Source organism: Hevea brasiliensis, chromosome 18, assembly GCF_030052815.1.
Source record: "Hevea brasiliensis isolate MT/VB/25A 57/8 chromosome 18, ASM3005281v1, whole genome shotgun sequence".
In the NCBI taxonomy this organism is placed as follows: domain Eukaryota; kingdom Viridiplantae; phylum Streptophyta; class Magnoliopsida; order Malpighiales; family Euphorbiaceae; genus Hevea; species Hevea brasiliensis.
In genome coordinates, this window is record NC_079510.1 from 35,754,416 (window position 1) to 35,774,838 (window position 20,423).

General features: G+C 33.5%; 2 protein-coding genes, 1 long non-coding RNA gene and 2 other non-coding genes across 5 annotated transcripts; 2 read left to right on the forward strand and 3 right to left on the reverse strand.

Annotated features, from left to right (window-relative positions):
- The first annotated feature begins 4,449 nt into the window (after positions 1-4,449).
- On the forward strand, positions 4,450-5,386 carry LOC131175965 (uncharacterized). Its single transcript, XR_009146077.1, has 3 exons — positions 4,450-4,597; positions 4,700-4,857; positions 5,306-5,386. It is a non-coding gene; the product is annotated as an uncharacterized LOC131175965 (long non-coding RNA).
- Positions 5,387-9,637: 4,251 nt separating this feature from the next.
- LOC110641895 (cinnamoyl-CoA reductase-like SNL6) lies at positions 9,638-12,366 on the forward strand. The gene is made up of 5 exons (XM_021793769.2): positions 9,638-10,005; positions 10,642-10,823; positions 11,369-11,563; positions 11,659-11,812; positions 11,973-12,366. Exons 1-5 carry the CDS (start codon positions 9,744-9,746, stop codon positions 12,269-12,271), a joined length of 1,092 nt encoding a protein of 363 aa, XP_021649461.2. The 5' UTR covers positions 9,638-9,743; the 3' UTR covers positions 12,272-12,366.
- Positions 12,367-12,854: 488 nt separating this feature from the next.
- On the reverse strand, positions 12,855-12,948 carry LOC131176253 (small nucleolar RNA SNOR75). Its single transcript, XR_009146377.1, has one exon. It is a non-coding gene; the product is annotated as a small nucleolar RNA SNOR75 (small nucleolar RNA).
- A 64-nt stretch (positions 12,949-13,012) lies between these two features.
- LOC131176247 (small nucleolar RNA snoR1) lies at positions 13,013-13,112 on the reverse strand. Its single transcript, XR_009146371.1, has one exon. It is a non-coding gene; the product is annotated as a small nucleolar RNA snoR1 (small nucleolar RNA).
- A 5,572-nt stretch (positions 13,113-18,684) lies between these two features.
- LOC131175862 (uncharacterized) lies at positions 18,685-20,234 on the reverse strand. The gene is made up of 4 exons (XM_058140539.1): positions 20,005-20,234; positions 19,588-19,733; positions 19,228-19,492; positions 18,685-19,153 (listed from the first exon to the last, which is right to left on the reverse strand). Exons 1-4 carry the CDS (start codon positions 20,232-20,234, stop codon positions 18,685-18,687), a joined length of 1,110 nt encoding a protein of 369 aa, XP_057996522.1.
- Positions 20,235-20,423: the final 189 nt, after the last annotated feature.

The following is a 20,423-nucleotide window of genomic DNA, read 5'->3' on the forward strand; positions in this document are numbered from 1 at the left end:
TCCAAAGGTGGTCACGCCTGGTACAGCACTGGTCCAGTTCAGATCCTCCTTGGCACCTTGTGCACAAGTGTGGAAGAGGACATTCAGACCTTGTTTGATGGGATCAGAGTATGCTTGTGTGTGGCCAGTGGTCACTTTGCTAGAGAATGCCCCATGTTCACGAGCCACGATGGGGTCACAGTGGTTCTCATTGCGAATGTTCCTCGGCCAGTATCCGGCGCTACCAACATGGCAGTGGCCGGGCCTGGGCCAACAGGCCGAGGACAAGGGGGACGTGGATTTGGAGGCGATCAGAGGTAGAAGTCGATCGTGGTTCCGCCACTCGGTAGGGGTCAAGCTCGAGTTTTCACCCTGACCCACCAGGATGCTCAAGCTTCAAATGCAGTTGTGGCAGGTATTCTTCTGGTCTGTTCTTATGAGGCTCGTGTTTTGATAGATCCGGGTGCTACGCACTCATTTGTCTCCCCTGTGTTTGCCATAAGGTTGGGTAGAAACCCTACAACTTTAGAGTGCCCTTTGTCAGTAGCTACCCCACTTAGTGACAACATAGACGTAGACATGGTATTTCCGGGTAGCCCAGTGGTAGTGGATGGAAAGATCCTCCCAGCAGACTTGGTTCCTCTACCAGTAATGGATTTCGATGTAATCCTGGGGATGGACTGGTTGGCAACTCATTATGCCACCTTAGACTGCAGGAACAAAAAGGTATACTTCCACATACCTGGTGTGGAAGAGTTTAGCTTTGATGGTGACAGGAGCGTGGCTCCATATAATTTGGTGTCAACAATTAGTGCTAGAAAAATGTTGAGGCGTGGATGCCAAGAGTATTTGGCATTGGTGAGAGATACATCTGTAGAAGGTGTCAGCATGGAAAATGTTCCTGTTGTCAGAGAATTCATGGATGTCTTCCCTAAGGAGCTTCCAGGGTTGCCACCAGGAAGGGAAATAGAGTTTTGCATTGATGTTGTGCCGGGTACAAACCCCATATCCATGCCACCTTACAGGATGGCACCAGCAGAATTGAAAGAGTTGAAGGAGCAACTACAGGAGCTTTTGGACAAGGGTTTCATACGTCCGAGCACTTCACCCTGGGGTGCTCCTGTTTTATTTGTGAGAAAGAAGGATGGGTCATTGAGGTTGTGTATCGACTACGCATACCGAACAAGGTGATCGTGAAGAACAAGTATACACTTCCTGATCGATGATTTGTTTGATCACTTCAAGGGGCTAGATTCTTTTCCAAGATAGACTGCGATCGTGCTACCATCGATTGAGAATCGTGAATGAGGACGTGTCCAAAACGGCTTTCGTGACAAGATATGGTCATTATGAGTTCTTGGTGATGTCTTTTGACTCACTAATGCACCAAAGAAACCTTCATGGACTTGATGAACAGGTGTTCAAGCCATTTTTGGACCGCTTTGTCATCGTATTCATAGATGACATTCTCGTATACTCTCGACCGAGGAAGAGCACGTGGCACTTGAGGATGGTGTTGCAGACGTTGAGGAGCACCGGTATATGCCAAATTTTCAAATGTGAATTTTGGCTAGAAAGCATCTCATTCTTGGGACACGTGGTTTCAAGTGACGTATTCAAGTGGATCCCAAGAAAATTGAAGTCAGAACTAATTGGCTTAGGCCTACAATACCACCGAGGTGCGAAGTTTTCTGGGTTTAGTGGCTACTACAAAGCGTTTTGTACAAGATTTCTCCAGATAGCGGCTCCCTAACTAAGTTGACCAGAAGAATGTTCCATTCATTTGGACAGATGATCGTGAGGTGAGTTTCTAGAAGCTTAAGGAGTGTCTAACCACCGCTCGTGTTGACACTACCGTGAGTGGTGAAGGATACACCGTGTATTGTGACGCCTCGAGTTGGCCTAGGGTGTGTGTTGATGCGTAATGGAAAGGTAGTGGCTTATGCTTCAAGACACCAAGAGGCATGAGCAGAACTACCCCACCCATGATTTGGAAATGGCGGTGTAATCTTTACACTAAAGATCCGAGACACTATCTCAGTATGGTGAAGTGTGCGAGATATACACCGACCACAAAAGTTTGAAGTACATCTTCCACAGAGGGATTTAAACTTAAGACAGAGGAGATGGATGAAGCTTCGAAAGACTATGATTGCACCATCCAAGTACCACCAGGAAGGCCAATGTTGTGGCGATGCTCGAGCGTAAAATCTTCCGCGCTTGGCGCACATTTCAAGAGAGAAGAGACCGTTGATTCGGGAGGTACATGAGTTGATGGATCAAGGTTTAATCCTAGATCTGTCGCTGATGAGGGGTATTGTTGGCTCACTTTTCAGTGAGGCCAGACTTGAGGGACAGAGTTAGAGTTTCCCAGCACAGAGACCAACAATTGATGAAGATCATAGAAAGAGTACAGCAAGGCGAAGGTAGTGAGTTTGGATTTGCCAATGATGGCGCCCTAGTGCAAGGTTCTAGGATATGTGTGCCCGATGTGGACAATCTCAGAAATGAAATCATGCAAGAGGCACACTACACACTTTATAGTGTCCATCCAGGTTCCACCAAGATATATCATGATGTGAGAGATAGCTATTGGTGGAATGGCATGAAGAGAGACATAGCAGACTTTGTGTCCAAGTGCTTGACTTGTCAGAAGGTGAAGTTTGAACACCAGAGACCGTCAGGGAAGCTGCAAGAGCTCCCTATCCCATAATGGAAGTGGGAAATGATCACTATGGATTTTGTGGATCAAGGTTGCCTCGTACCACGCGAGGATATGATTCGATATGGGTAATTGTAGACCGCTTGACCAAATCACTCACTTCTTACCGTGAAGACTACATATTACGTGGCACAAGATGCCCGCTCTACATTCGAGAAATAGTCGATTGCATTGAGTTCCGGCTTCCATAATATCCGGCAGAGGGCCCGATTCACTTCTCGGTTTGGAGAAAGTTGCGAGAGGCACTTGGCACGCAGCTTGAACTTCAAGATGGCTTTCCACCCTCGCATGCACGGACAAATTGAAAGGACAATCCAAACATCGAAGACATGCTTCGCATGAGTGTCTTGGATTTTGGAGGTCAATGGGATGAGCAATAGCTTTGGTGGAGTTTGCCTACAACAACGATTATCACTCCAAAGATAGGGATGGCACCCTATGAGGCATTATATGGAAGAAAGTGTAGGTCTCTCTGTGTTGGACAGAAATGGGGAAGCAAGGGTGCATGATGTAGACCTAGTGCAAGACACTTGAGGTAGTTCCTTTAATCGTGGAACGGCGAGGACAACTTTCGAAGAGATGTAAGAGTTATGCACCCTGCACGGAGGGATGTGGAGTTTGCAGTGGGCGACTATGTATTCCTGAAGGTATCTCCAATGAAGGGAGTCATGAGATTCGGAAAGAAGGGCAAGTTGGCACCTCGATATATCGGACCTTTTGAGGTTACTGATAGAGTTGGAGCAGTTGCCTACCGGTTGGAGCTACCACCCAACCTTTCTCACGTTCATCCCGTGTTTCACATCTCCATGCTCAGGAAATACATTCCCGATCCTTCTCATGTACTGCAGCAGGATGTGATAGAGCCAAAAGAAAATTTGACATTTGAGGAGCAGCCTGTAGCCATAGTGGACTACCAAGTGAGACAGCTGAGATCAAAACAGATCCCTATGGTTAAGGTTTTGTGGAGGAGTCAGTCGGTGGAAGAGTGCACCTGGGAGTCAGAACGGGACATGCGTAGCAAGTACCCTTATTTGTTCAATGTATAATCATGTGCTTTATTCTGCCTTGTGTAAAAATTCGAGGACGAATTTTCTGTAAGGGGGGAAGAATGTAACACCCCGAAATTTTAATTTTTATGAGCATTTTGGTATTTTAATTTTATTTAAATTTTAGGAATTTTTTTGAGATTTTTTTTCGGATTTTAAAAATCGGGTTCGATTTTCCGAAAATATAAACTTTGATGATTTTTAAAAATTAATTTAAAGACCACGTGGCAAAACTAAAAATATATTTGGAGTCTACGTATTTTTCTGAGTTTTCTGGAATTTTTTCGGAATTTTTGGACCTCGTTTTCGGTCCCGAGGCAGAGTAAAAATTCAAAATTTTGTATTCTGAATCGAACCGGCCGAATCGAACCGGACCGGATCGGACCGGCCCTCTTCTCCTTTCCTTTTTCTTTCCCCGCGCGCGTCGTCCCTCTCCTTTCTCTCTCTCGTTTCTCTCCTCCCGCCTGACCATCGGCCCACCGCCACCACCCAGCCCCGGCCGCCACTCACCACAATGGCCGGCAATACCGAACGGCCGAAAAACGCGCGCTGCGCGCCGCGCCGCTTCGACTTCCACGGCCAAATCCGGCCGATCCGGCCACCAATTGGACCGGGTCTTGTGTCCAAAATCATCTACTCGGCGAGAGCTTTCCATAGACACCAAGAACGCCGAAATCCATCGAGCGGATTGTCCGATTTTTGCTCGGGAAGATTTTAGCCCATTTCGACTTTTGGGCTAGATTTCTCGAAAACCGTGAATCCCACGAGAAAACCGAGGCCACCAGCACGCTCCATTCGTCGAGAGCTTCGCAACGACATAAATTTCGAATTTTTCCGACACCGTTTTTCGGTGGGTCCCACGGAACTTCGCAGTGTATTTTCGAGCATTAAATGAGCTTAGAAAATTCTGAAAAATTTATGTACTAACCCCCGTGTTATGGGCTTCGTGTAGGTATCCTCGATTCGCGGAAATTCGACAGTTGACCGGGTCTGCAAATTTCGGGCCAGACAGACCCGTTACCGGAAAAGTCTCCGAATTGGACCGAGGTTTTGGCTAGCCCCCCATTGTCAGACGTCCCGAGCGCGTTCCCGAAGTCGGAATCGGCAAAGGTAAACCCGAACCTTGTTTTTACGTAATTTTCTAGTGCTTAAATAGGATTAAAAATCCATAAAATATTCGTGGTAGCTTAGAAAATTACGATTCTTTTTGCAATAGCTTAGTAATATTGCTAAGGACCGCGGGGCAAAGTTTTATAATTTTTAGAGCTTGTTTGGGCAGTTTTTGCAAAAATGATCAATAATAAGGACTAAATTGAAATTTTGCGTATTGTGATGGATGACTGATTTGATGGGCCCAGGAGGGGCTGTGTGATATGATTGAACTGTTGATATATGGATTGTGAGTATAGAAGTGTGTTTTGAACCCTTTTGCAGGTTGGGTAGGTCCTAGGTATAGGGGAGACTCATCGGATTTTCGGCACAACTTAGGACGTAATTGGTCTTTTTCTTTGTTTGTATTGAGTCAGATTGTATTAAATAAATGTAATATGATTGTCAGGTGAGCCGGGACAGCCTTCTTCCTCCGCCCAGCCGCCACAGTAATTTGTCGTCCAGTTTGTGAGTAAAATATTAATTTTAATTGTAATTTCGATATTATTATATGTTCAGCATGCCCATGCATCACTTATATGCATATATTTATTTAGTTAAACTCTAGGCACGATTTATGTTGCATTCATAATCATAATATGCCATGGATGTTGTTGTGGTAATTTGGAGCAGTGTGCGTGCGTTGGCGTGCGTGTGATGTGGTGTGGACTATGGATAGGACGGGGTAGTCACGGCTTGAGTAATTCGCTGGGACCCTCGATTTGGTTATTAAGTGGAAGTCCGAGCTTGAGTAATTCGCTGGCACCAGGTTGGATTTAAGAGAGCTGTATAGGGATCACTCCCATATGTTATGATTGATACTACAGGTGTGTGAGTGCTCCAAATTACCTTTTGATGCTATGATGTGAATATGATGTTGATGTTGCATTTCACTCTACAAAGTTGCATTAGTTCGGATAGTTATAGAGATTATAGTTAAGATTGATATTTTACTCTCTGAAGTCGACGCTCACTCTGTTCAATATTTTTTTCAGCTACAGGAGGATTTTATTTTGCTTAACTCGCTTTTCTCCTCGCAGTCAATTATTACTGTTTGTATAAACTTGTTAAATCTTAGAATTTCCGCATGTGTTAGAAATGTTATTTGATTTGGGTCTGTAAACTAAATTATTATTTTGGGACCTGTAAACTTAATATGCTATGCATGTTTGATGGATTGGATGAGGGAGCTGAGCTCCCATTTATTATTATGTTGATGAGTATGTGGAGGGTGAGCTGAGCTCCCCAATTGACTATATATTGTGTTTACAGGTCGGGTGAGTCGAAAACTCCCCGTTGGTAAGTCCATTTTATGGCCGGACTCTGTCCGTTTGTTTTCTTGATATTGGGCCCAAATGGGCCTCAGAGTTGGGTTAATGAACAGTTAGGCTTACTACGGGCCTCGGGGGCTTTAGGCTGGCCTAGGTCCTAGTGCCGGTCCGGCCCATAGGTTGGGTCGTGACAAATCACAAAAGTCAAATTTTCAAGAATAAAATATTTAAAAAAGAATTATTGTGCACAGACCTGACGTGAGTCGCCTTTAGGCCTTGACTCAGTCTCTTCGAGTTTCCAAGTCTTTTTCAGCTGAAACACACAATTTCACAGTGTTTCAGTACCATAACTTAGCATAAATCCAAAAATAAATTTCACTTCATTTTTACCTAGCTTTAATGTACTAATTTCGACGTTCTCGAAGTTTTTGTGTTTCGGGTTACTATTCACTATACTATTCAAGTCAAATTGTTGACTTTTTAAGGCTTAATAGGTATGGGAACTCCGACTCCACCCAAATACCACATTTTGGTCATTAAATTTGTTGATTTTGGTCATTTTCTCAAAGCTTAAGTCATTCAAGCAAAATTGTCAAATTTTCAGTTTTGGTCCTTCAAAGTTGACTTGGTCATGCTGCCAGCAGCATGACCATATACCCTCCGAATTTGGCTTCAACTCCAACAATTCAAACACAACTCATTTGGTCACAATTGACCATTTTTCACTTCACAATAGGTCAAACATGCCATTTACTCATTTCTTACATTTTTTGTTCACAAACCCTAAGTCCCAAAATCCTAACTCACTTAATTGTTGCAATTAACTAAATTCAAAACTATCAACCATAATCAATCAACTAATGGAGGTCCATAAACTCATTTAAATCCATCAAACCATACAAAATCATACTCCCCTTCAACAGGCCGAAATTTCAGTTTGGTCCTTCCCCCATATTTTTATTTCATTTTAAGTTTATTTACAAGCTCTTGATGCCACACTAACACTAATTAAACAAAAAAAAAATTGAAGTTTATAGTACTAACCTTGAGCAGAATTTTCTTCCTCCTTTTCTTCAAATTTTTCTTCTTTCTTTTCCTTAAATCCTCTTTCCTAGTTGCCCAAACAAATTCTAGTTATGGTAGGAAAATTTTCTATGGTTGGATTTTAGGTTCTTCAAGTTCAAAAATGAGCTTTCATGGTGGTTTGTGAGAGAGCTTGGGAGAGGGAAGGGAGGCGGCAAAAGGGAAGAAGAAGAAGAGGTTTTTATTTTTTTTTCTTTTCTTTTCTTTATTTATTTTAGGTTATGGAAGACCACAAAATCTAAATTAATAATTAAATTAATTTATTTATTTATGGCATCATGCATGAGGTCATGCATGATGTCATCACCTTTTTACTTTTTCATTTTTCTCTTTTTCTATTAGTTCTTTAATTTAATTCTCGATTCCAAAATTTTCTTTTCTCCGATTTTATTTGACAGTTAGGTCAGGATTCAGCTCTCGGGGTCAATTGACCAAATTGCCCCTCGCCGGTTCATCCCGGTTTGCAAATAATTCCATATTTCTTTCGGCTCCCTGACCTAATTATTTGACTGGCTTAACAGTTTTTTTTCGTGATTTTCTCTTTTCCACTGTGTTCATAAGGGTCCTAAGGACCGCAGTGTTACATTTTACGGTTCGAAATTTGAGTTTAAAACGATTTCGCAGTCGTTCCCGAAGAGGTCACCCATCGCTGTGACTCTCGGCTCGTTTAACTTCTTATGTTCTGTTTTTCTTATTTATACTTAACTAATTGAACATTACCAATTATTTGTGTTTATGGTTTCTCTAGTTATCTTAAATGTGGTTCTAATCCCCTTAATTGTTCGGACCGACACCGGTTACCGGAACAGTGAAATATACCAGGCTATACAAATAGGGGTGTTACAAATCCATATAGCCGACCCCAAATTTTTGGGATAAAGACTTAGTTGAGTTGAGTTGAGTTGAGTTGAGTTTTTACACTTTAATAAATAAATTGTGTCACTCTCACATATATTAATATTGTATACGCTAATATTTCCTTTTCCTTTTCCTTTGCTCATCAATTGCCTACTGCTTTAACTAACTGTTAAAATTAAAAATAATATGAAAGTTTAAGAATTAAATTAATAAAATGAAAAGATTTAGCCAAATTTCGAAAATGTTTATAAAGGTTTAGATTTTTTTAATCATTTAATCTAAATAATTATAATATAATTGAATTAATTTAATGAAAATAAAATCTTTTAGTATATGAATATATTATGAATCAGATAATAAATTATTAAAATATATGATAATATGGAATTAATAAATTAAATAATAATAATTGATATATTATATAAAAATATATTATTTTTAATAATTTTCATTTTATAAATAATATATAATTTCATTATTGATAAATAAAAATACTGAAATTTATTCCTTTAAAAATAAAAAAAACCACAAAATTAACTATCTTCATTTACACAAGATAAAATATTTGGTGGCATCACAATGTTATGGATTGAATAGGACAGTGACATAAATCAGCCAAAAGTGGTGGTAGGACACTTAACTGCGTTTATCTTTGCAATCTCAACCATTCATTTATATGAGAGATGCTTCTTTTCCAAGGCATTGCCAAAATATATTGGGTCAATTATTTTTTTATTATATAATTTATTAACATTTTTCTTAATTTTATTAAAAAATTTTGAATTTTTAAAAATAAAATTATATAATTTTAAAAAATAACATGCGGGGTAAGTAAAATTTCTTCTTAACCTTGCTTTGTTTAGTCCGATTATTAATGAGAAACTGATCGGATCAAAACTCTAGTACTAATTATTAAAATTAAAACTCTGATATCACTTATTGTGTCAAAGTTTTGATAATATTTATGGTGAAAATTAAATTAAGATGGTGCTTTGATGCATATCAATTCCATTGTATAATTTTTATCATATTTAAAAAATTGATTCAACCATTGTTTTATATTTCTTTAAATTCTCTAATAATCATGAAGATTAAGTGATAATTAGATTTTGTTCCTTAATGTATCATTTTATTAAGTGATAAAAAATTAATAAAAAATATAAAATAATTTTTAATTAATAAAAAATAAGATTTAAAATAATTGATACAAAATTTAAGATATTATTTAATTTTTATATATTAAAATTAAAAATTTATAAATTAATTTATTTTATATATTAAAATTATTACTAATCACGAATAATTTACTAATTTTGAAATAATAAAGAAGTAAATGTGAATGTTCAAAAGAAAAGTAGTTGTAAGTAAGTGGGGCCGCTTGCTATTAACGCCAAGCTGGGTGATCCCACTGCTATGAATTGCAGTCAAAAAGAACTTTCTGCATGGGCATGACCACCTCTGTCCTATAAGACCCTCAACTTCATCTCCCTCTCTCTCTCTATATACACCTTTGGATAGCCAAATATATATTTATATATATATATATATATATATATATATATAGATATGTGATCTCTGTCACATTCACTTGCTTCTGTTCCCACTCCGATTCCCCCATTGGAATTCATACCCAAAATGGGTTTTATAGAGTCTGAAGAGAGGAGGCTCATGGAGATGGAGGAATTGAAGCGTTTGGTTGCCTGCGCCGGCCTCAGCCATAGAAAAGACCATGAAGATTTCCAGGGGTCTCGTTTTTCGTCCACAGATTTCGATGTCGACGACGATGGTGCCCAGAAGCTTGTTTGCGTTACTAGCGGTGTTTCCTTTCTTGGTCTCGCCATAGTCAACTGCCTTCTACGCCGTGGCTACTCCGTCAGAATCATCATCCATAGTGAAGGTGATTTCGATGAATTGAATAATTCCCTTTAATTATTATTACTAATTTTATAAACTATGGCTTGTTTACTAATCACAGTAACTGGAGCTTGGGGGACAAATCATAATTCACCATTATTTATTTATATTTAATTAATGCTGGAAATTATACTACTATTACACCTTAGATTATGAGCACGTTGCTATGCTTCCTCCTGAAAATTTTTAGATAATTTACTTCTAATAATACCATTAGACTGAATTTAGCTAAATTAGGAGGAAAAAAAAAAGTAGGCATTGCAATATCATGCTATTGAGAACTAATCAAATAAGATGATTTTATTTCTCAATATATATATATATAAAATAAAAAGGTGTTTTTAAAAATTTTGATAGATAATATATATTTATATAGATAAATTTTAATTATTTTTATTATGAAATCTTTATTAATCCTTATGTAATATCAAAGAAGAGGCAAAATCGAGAAAAATTAATTGAATGTAAAACAATTCAGTTTGGAGTTGGAAAATAATTGTCTTCCTTCAAAAAAAAATAAAAAAATCTGGCCCATTATCTCATTTAAAGTTAATAAATTTATGCTAATTTAAGATAATAATGTATTACTTTTGGAATGAGTTTTGAGTTGAAAATGCAGAGGAGATGGAGAAGTTGAGGGAGCTGGAAGTGTCAGGAGAGATGAGGACAATCAATAACAGCATTAAAGCAGTAGTGGCCAAAATAACAGAAATTGAAAGCTTGTTGAAAGCATTTGAGGGTTGTCGTGGCGTCTTCCACACCGCTGCATTTACCGACCCTGCTGGCCTTTCTGGCTATACTGTGAGTTGCTTTTCTTATCCTTTGTGAGTCGCTTTCCTTATCCTTTGACAAAAGGAAATTGTTACCCTGTTCCGCTGTGCAATTGAATCCATGTTTACTCCTTCCATGAGATCTAGAAGTTATTGCAAATCAGATTCACAAATACAGAGATATGGATTGTTAAAAAATATATATATATTATTTATTTATTTATTTAACAGGGGTGTATGACGAACAAAATTTATATAATCGATTCCAACTAACTTACACTATGTTTGAATTCCCTTGCTGAAACATCATCTGAATGAATAAACAAAGACTCTTTTTAGCAAGTTTAATGTGTAATTAAATTATGGATGCTCCATTTAGACAAGTAGAGAATAGAAAGAAAAGAAGGGTAGGTCTAAATTGATTACAAATATGACCTAAAAATATTATACATTTTTTAAGATTTAACCCAAAATTATTTAGAATCGAAAAAGAAAATCCATATAGGGATAAAGGCTTAGTTGAGTTGAGTATTTTATAGATAAATAAATAACTCTAATTTTTCCTGATTCTATTAGAAATCCATGGCTGAAATAGAAGTGAAAGCCACTGAGAATGTAATGATGGCATGTTCAAGAACATCCTCAGTAAGGAATTGTGTGCTCACATCTTCACTCCTGGCCTGTGTATGGCGAGATTCCACAACACAAGGCCTCTCCCCTGCAATTAACGATGAGTCCTGGAGTGATGAATCACTTTGTATGGACAAGAAGGTACTTTTCCATCCATGTTACATCCAGATACATATTTGTTTTTCTCAGTTCAAGCTTTAGTTTGAAAAAATTATTCATTTTCCTAAAATATGCAGCTCTGGTATGCCTTGGGTAAACTGAGAGCAGAGAAGGCTGCATGGAGAATAGCAAAGGAGAAAGGTTTAAAATTGGTCACCATCTGCCCAGGCCTCATCACAGGCCCAGACTTCTTTCATAGAAATCCAACAGCAACAATTGCATATCTAAAAGGTAAAATAATTCCAGAGTTCCTGATTTGTTGGGAATTATCTTTATTATTTTTTGTTACATTGGAAATTCTTAAATGAAAAAAAGGTTTTGAGGATTCAAACTCCTAACCTCCTCGACTATTGGGCTAATTGAAATGCAATTGTTCAATGTTGAAATTCAGGATCTCAAGAAATGTTCGCAGATGGCCTGCTGGCAACTGTTGATGTTATGAAACTAGCAGAGGCACATACTTGCTTGTTGGAGGCCATGAACAAGACAGCATCTGGCAGGTACATTTACTTTGATCATGTCGTTGAGAGAGAAGATGAAGCAGAAAAATTGGCAAAAAATATGGGAATGCCTGCAAACAAGATATGTGGAAATGCATCCATCAACATTGCACCTCGATTGAAGTTATCAAATAAAAAGCTTTTAACCCTCATGTCAAGAACAGTTCGCAATTGTTATAATCAAAGTTAAAAACCTGGACCAATGAGCTTCATTATGAAGTCTTTTTCTGTGAGATCTCGAACCAATTGTATCAAAAAAGAAAAGTAAAGAACTTGAAATTCACTGTTTCATGCTGTGCTGTTTGCTAGTGACTTGTTTGTTTGGAGATAAAATAGATGATAAGTATGCTTTTGTTTAGCAATTGTTTCCTCTTTATGATATGGGTATATTAAAAATTTCTAGTTCTAGTCTAATTTTATAGCTATGACCAAATTGAAAAGGTCCATTTCTAGCTATTGATGTATGGATGAAAGCTCATTCTTTCTATGTGAAGAGCATGGAATTCTATCATGAAATTCTATCTTAACAAGAACGAACACAAAACTCAAGAATCATCTATCTTTGCTATAAAACAGCATATAGTCCATCCTTCTCTGTTGCTTGGATTCAATTCTTTTTTAATTAAAACCAAAAAGAAAAAAAAAATAAAAGAAAATTAGCAGGGATTCAGAATGAGTTGGGAGTTAAATATTTTATCAAAGATTTTATTTTTTTTTTAAAGTAAAAAGATCAAGAAATAAAATAGAAAAATAAAGAAAAGCAGCGAAAGGATTTCCCTCAGACAAATGCCTCGATTTGTCGTCACGATTGAAAGAATGGAAAGATTGATCGGACTCGTCATCTTTATTTTTTCTTCATCACAGAGAGACCCTCTTCACTGGATCTATATAAGAAATAAAAATAAATAGTTTCCTATTGAGCAATACAAAGGGCTCAGAGAGTTGCTGCATCTGCTCAAAGAAGAGCTTGAACAAAACAAGCTCAACTCATACAAGAGGTGTCAGAATTTAAAGCACTCTTCATCTTTGCCCATTATTCTTCTTCAACATTTTTCATAATAGTCATATAAAGATAAGAACAACAGATTGAGTTGAAACAGATAATCAAGAATATAAAAAAGAAAATTTCAGACATCGGCTGCTATGCTGGAGTTAGGGTTTCTGAGGGCATTGAAGAAGAGGCTTGGTTGCAGATTTTACAGATTCTCTCAGGCCTTTTTGGGTCTAGAGAGGTTGGGTCTATTTGACTATACATGTACACATATATATAAGATATCATATAATTTCTCGATAAAATACTTAGATTCGATGGATTGGAAATTAACTCAAAAAAATTATAGGAAATATGTATAATAATTTTATTATAACTATTAATTATAATGAATTTTATTATATTTAACGGCTATATTATAATTATTGTATATACATTAATTGTATCAAATAAAAATTTGTATTAGGTGGCTTACTATATGCAACTCAAGTCACCAATCACAAGTGGCAAATTTTGCATTATATTTATAATTTTATTTGTGTATTTATTGAGAAAGGCCGAATTACTTTATTTTTAAGTGCTTTATTTAAATTAAAATAAATATAGTCTAAAAATTCATAAAATAGAAAACATAAACTTTTAATTCCCTGATTTTTGAAATTAAAATTTTTTAATTTTTATTTAAATTATAAAATTAAAAATTTAATGCATAAATTTTAATTTTTAAGTTAATTGAATTTAAATTAAAATTTTTAAATTAATTTTAACAAAAAGTTGAAATTTAGTTAAATTGAACTTTTCGGTGAAATTAAATATTTATCATTTATATATTTAAATAAGTTTTTCTCAAATTTTTAAAATTTGGGATTTTTATTTTTTTTAATTATAGGATTTATGTGCAGATAAAATAATTAAAAAATATTTTTTATAATAATTAGTTATCTTTAATTTAATTATTAAATAAAATTACATTTAGTTTTAAAATAAATATTCGTATTAGATGGCTTACTATATGCAACTCAAGTCACCGATTACAAGTGGCAAATTTTACATTATATTTATAATTTTATTTGTGTATTTATTGAGAAAGGCCGATTTACTTCATTTTTAAATGCTTTATTTAAATTAAAATAAATATAGTCTAAAAATTCATAAAATAGAAAACATAAACTTCTTAATTCCCTGATTTTTGAAATTAAAATTTTTTATTTTTTATTTAAATTAAAAAATTAAAAATTTAATACATAAATTTTAATTTTTAAGTTAAATTGAGTTTAAATTAAAATTTCTAAATTAATTTTAACAAAAAGTTGAAATTTAGTTAAATTGAACTTTTCAGTGAAATTAAATATTTTATTATTTATATATTTAAATAAGTTTTCTCAAATTTTTAAAATTTGAGATTTTTATTTTTTTTAATTATAGGATTTATGTGCAGATAAAATAATTAAAAAATATTTTTTATAATAATTAGTTATCTTTAATTTAATTATTAAATAAAATTACATTTAGTTTTAAAATTAAAATAAAATTACTAAAGTAAAATATTATTATAAAATATCGGAAATATTTATTTCCCTTTTTCACGTTAAGCTATAATAATTTTTACACTAAAATTTAATATTTAAGTTTAAAATTTTTTAAATTAAATATGTGGGATAGATGTGAACCTAATGTGGCCAAATTTAAATCCGGCCCAACCCACTCAATGATCAGATACACTCTGTAATCCAATGCAAGTGAAACTATTTTCAATGGTGAAAAGAGTACAATGTTGAAGATAAAGCCTGTCAAACATTATTGTTGCCCGAAGTTCCCCGGGAAGTGTTTCAAGCAAATCCCATTTCTCTCTGTTTCTTTGGTTTTGTAAGGCAATTGGCCTTTTTCGACTTCTATATTTATAGCCTTCTCTATTGCCAGAGAGTGATTCACCGTCCCCATCTCCGAGTAATTGTAAATAGCCCCCCTTTCTTTTTTTTAGATTTGTGTTCAAGGAGAAGGTTTCTTTGATTTGTGTTAAGTTTGCTGGTGTGCTAGCTTAGTGAAGGCCTCGGCTGGTATGGTTGCTCTAACCATTGGTTGCATGAATGATTTTGGGTGGTTGCTTGTTGCTTTGAGGAAGGTATTCTCTGTTTGTGACGATGGTACCTCAAGGGTCTACAAGTCAACTTGTTCTTTAAGACTGACCCTTAAGGCTCTTGAAAGCCATGTGAGCCTTGCCTTCATCCCCTCTAGTTGTGTCTTGTTTGGCTATTTACTCAAAGTCAAGCTCTATGTTGGTGTTCGACTCGGTTTGGGATGGCTACTATGGTCTTGAAGAGCTCCGCTTGAACTTGAATCATTCTCATCTGTTTAGGCTCTCCTCTTCTTGGTGCTTCACGTTGCAAGAAAAGGCCATCTTGACGATAGTGACTCTGGTGTGAGACAACGCTGGGATAAGGAATCTGTGTTTTCCCGCCTCCTCTCTAATAGATTGCCTTTCAAGTCAAATACCCAGTTTTGCGGGCAATTGACAAAAAAAGTGTAATAAAAAATACAAAATATTAAAAAAGAGTGAGTTTGAGACTAATTATTAAAAAAAGGAGAAGGTGAGTGCGGGACGCTAATTATAATAGCGTTTTTAAGGTCCGGACGCTATTCAAAATAGCGTCCGGGTGAAAAAGTTGAAAAAAGAGCTGGACGCTATTCAAAATAGCGTCCAGCTCCAATTTAAAGGTTGGACAGTAGCGTCCAACCTTTTTTTTAATTTTTAATAATTTTATTTTATATTTTATTTTATATTTTAAATAAATTAAAAAAATAAAAAATTATAATAAAAATATAAAATAAATAAATTAAAAAAAAAATTAAACTATAAGTTGCGTCTAATTTTTTTTAAGCCTTTTTAATTATTTATTTTTTTAATTTTAATTTTATATTTTATTAAATTATAAAATAATTAAAAAAATTAAACTATAAGTTGCGTCTAATTTTTTTAAGCCTTTTTAATTATTTATTTTTTTAATTTTAATTTTATATTTTATTAAATTTTAATTTAAATTTAAATTAAAAAAATAATATTGATAATAAAAATATTATAATATATAATATTATAATTTTATTTATTAAAATAATATTTATATTTTATTTAAAATATAAAATAAAATTATTAAAAATTTAAAGAAAAGTTGGACGCTACTTAGTAGCGTCCAACTTTTCTTAAATTTTTTTAATTATTTATTTTTTTATTTTAATTTTTTATTTATTTAAATTTTAATTTAATTTTAAATTAAAAAAATAATATTGATAATAAAAATATTATAATATATAATATTATAATTTTATTAATTAAAATAATATTTATATTTTATTTAAAATATAAAATAAAATTATTAAAAATTTAAAGAAAAGTTGGACGCTACTTATAGCAGCGTCCAACTTTTCTTAAATTTTTTTAATTATTTAATTTTTTAATTTTAATTTTTTATTTATTTAAATTTTAATTTAATTTTAAATTAAAAAATAATATTTATAATAAAAATAGTATAATATATAATATTATAATTTTATTTATTAATATATAATATTATAATTTTATTTATTAAAATAATATTTATATTTTATTTAAAATATAAAATAAAATTATTAAAAATTTAAAGAAAAGTTAGACGCTACTTATAGTAGCGTAGTAGCGTCCAATTTTTCTTAAATTTTTTTAATTATTTATTTTTTTTATTTTAATTTTTTATTTATTTAAATTTTAATTTAAATTTAAATTAAAAAAATAATATTGATAATAAAAATATTATAATATATAATATTATAATTTTATTTATTAAAATAATATTTATATTTTATTTAAAATATAAAATAAAATTATTAAAAATTTAAAGAAAAGTTGGACGCTACTTATAGTAGCGTCCAACTTTTCTTAAATTTTTTTAATTATTTATTTTTTTTATTTTAATTTTTTATTTATTTAAATTTTAATTTAATTTTAAATTAAAAAAATAATATTGATAATAAAAATATTATAATATATAATATTATAATTTTATTTATTAAAATAATATTTATATTTTATTTAAAATATAAAATAAAATTATTAAAAATTTAAAGAAAAGTTGGACGCTACTTATAGTAGCGTCCGACTTTTCTTAAATTTTTTTAATTATTTAATTTTTTAATTTTAATTTTTTATTTATTTAAATTTTAATTTAATTTTAAATTAAAAAATAATATTTATAATAAAAATAGTATAATATATAATATTATAATTTTATTTATTAATATATAATATTATAATTTTATTTATTAATATATAATATTATAATTTTATTTATTAAAATAATATTTATATTTTATTTAAAATATAAAATAAAATTATTAAAAATTTAAAGAAAAGTTGGACGCTGCTTACAGTAGCGTCTAACTTTTCTTAAATTTTTTTAATTATTTATTTTTTAATTTTAATTTTTTTATTTATTTAAATTTTAATTTAATTTAAATTAAAAAATAATATTCATAATAAAAATATTATAATATATAATATTATAATTTTATTTATTAAAATAATATTTATATTTTATTTAAAATATAAAATAAAATTATTAAAAAAAAAAAAAGTTGGACGCTACTATAAGTAGCGTCCAACCTTTAAACGGAGAGCTGGACGCTATTCAAAATAGCGTCCAGCTCTTTTTTCAATTTTTTCACTCGGACGCTATTTTGAATAGCGTCCGGAACTTAAAAACGCTATTATAATTAGCGTCCCGCACTCACCTTCTCCACCTCAATAAAATTTATCCCTTTTTGATAATTAGTTTCAAACTCACCCTTTTTTAGTATTTTACATTTTTTTATTACACTTTTTTTGTCAATTGCCCCAGTTTTGCTAGGGTTATGTTGGAGATGGTATTGGGCCGAGTCTTTAGTTATATTTGAATGTTTTATTTTTGGATATTGGGCAAGGTTTTTTTTATTTTTTGAACTGCAAAATTTGCTTTACAAGTCCCAAGAATGAGCATCAAAAAACAAGATACAGCTCAAAAACTCAGGAGGATTTACAGTCCAAGAACTATGGAGCTTGCCTTATCTAAAAGCTTTGGCAGTACAATCTGCTGCTCTATTAGCTGATCTCTTAATTAGAGAGAAGGATACATGATTAAAGAAACTGCTCCTTGCAATAATAGCATAGACAGCAGCCTGAATTTCCCAAGGGATCAAATTGTTTTGCTGAATAATAGCAAAATGAAGGATTTATGAATCTGTTTCCATGATAACAGATTTTGCATTCATAGAAATAGCAAGATTAACTGCTTTAAGAAGGCTAGAGCTTCACCCACCAGAGGAGAGGATGCTAGAATTTTGTAGGCCACACCATCAACGATACGACCACTGTGATTCCTGACAACAACTCCTGCTGTTGCATAATCGAAATTGTCCTTCCATGCAACATCACTATTAAACTTCAAAACCCCAAAAGTAGGCGGACACCACACATTGCGAGAATGGGAATTACCCATGTAGTGCTACAAATTTGTAGAGTTTTGGGAATTGGCAATAAGAATCTGCTAGTCCAATTGACAAATTTTTATCTGATGAACAGCTGAAATTGGGTTGGGCTGAATTTGCTAAAAAACTGCCATATTTCTCTGCTTCCGAATTATCCAACAAACAATAGCTATGAGACATAGAGAATCATCATCAATACTAAAGGCTTGAGTGATAGCAATCCACCATTGAGTGAAAGAATTAAAACCAATTGCATCTGGCTTATAGTTACAACAGCTAGAAAACCACGTGGCCCTTGCATGACTACACCAAAACATTATATGCTCTATAGATTTAGTTTCTTCATTGCATATAGGACAAGTGGAATTAATAGGGATACCTCTGTGAGCCAAATTTCCTTTCACTGGCAAAGCATTTAGCAAAGCTTTCCACACAAAAACTTTTATCTTAGGCTGCAGAGGGAGATTCCATAACTTCTTCCAAATATGCTGTGGAATGGAAAGTGAGTTGCTGGGGCTATGAATAATAGATTGATTGGCCTTGTCTAGTAAAAAGCGATAGCCTGATCGAACTGAGTATGCTCCAAACCTGTCATAATGCCAAATCACTGAATCTTTACATCCCAAGGGAGCTACTGGAATTGATTTGATGGCTCTAGCCACCTCTTCTTCAAATAATGAACCACTAATTCATTCTTCCATTGCAGATTGTCATGATCAATTAAATCAAAGCCATGATTAATATCTAAAGGACAATGAGAGGGCCGTTGGACTTTGAAATCCTGCACATGAGGGACCCAAGGATCATACCAAATGAGAGTATCCCTTCCATCGCCTACATTGTGTTGATGCCTGCCTTCAACATATTTCTTCCTTTCAGAAGGCTTTTCCAAACCCAAGAGCTTTGCTTTTTGGAGGAAGGGGCTTGCTATAAAGAATTATGAGGGAAATAAAGACCTTTAAGCATTCGGGCCCATAAGGAAGAAGGATTTTGAATTAATCTCCAGCACTGTTTTGCTAAACAAGCCAGATTAAAGAGCTTGAAGTCCTTAAACCCCATGCCTCCTTTATCTTTTCTGTTCGTAGCATCCTTCCAACTTATCAATTGTAACTTTTTCTCCTTATCCTTTCTTCCCCACCAAAAATTAAAAACCAAGCTATTAAGTTGCCTACAAAAGCTCAGAGGGAATTTGAGAATAGCCATAGAATAATTTGGAATAGCACACAAGACAGATTTGATAAGAGTTTCCCTACTAGCTTGAGAAAGCAATTTCTACTTCCAAGATTGAGTCTTGGACATTACTTTCTTTAATAAATTTTAAAGCTTGCACTTTTGATCTACTCCCAAAGGGCAGGAAGCCCAAGATATTTATCATCAATCTTTATTTCTTGCATATTGAGTGAAGATAAGATACCATGCCTTAAAACCACAGGAGATGCCTTAAAACCACAGGAGTTTTCTTGCTGAAATAAATGCTTGATTTTAGGAAGTTTACCCTTTGTCCAGTAGCTTCTGTGTAACTAGATATGATCTCTTTAAGTTTTGAAGCCTCATGACGGCTAGCCCTCCCAAAAAGAAGAGTATCATCTGCAAATACAGCATTAGTTATGATAGGAGAATGTCTGTTCAAAAGAAGGCCTTGGATTTGCCCTTCCTGCTTAGCTTTCATAATGAGACGAGAGAGCTTGAGATATAAATAAGAAGAGATAAGTTGTTTAGGGGAATTTTTTTTAATTTTTATTTAATTTATCTTATACAATATTAATTTATTTAGTAAAAATATGTTACGAATTAAAAATATAGGTTTATAAATAATCTTAATATATATATATATATATAATATTTAATTACTTAAATA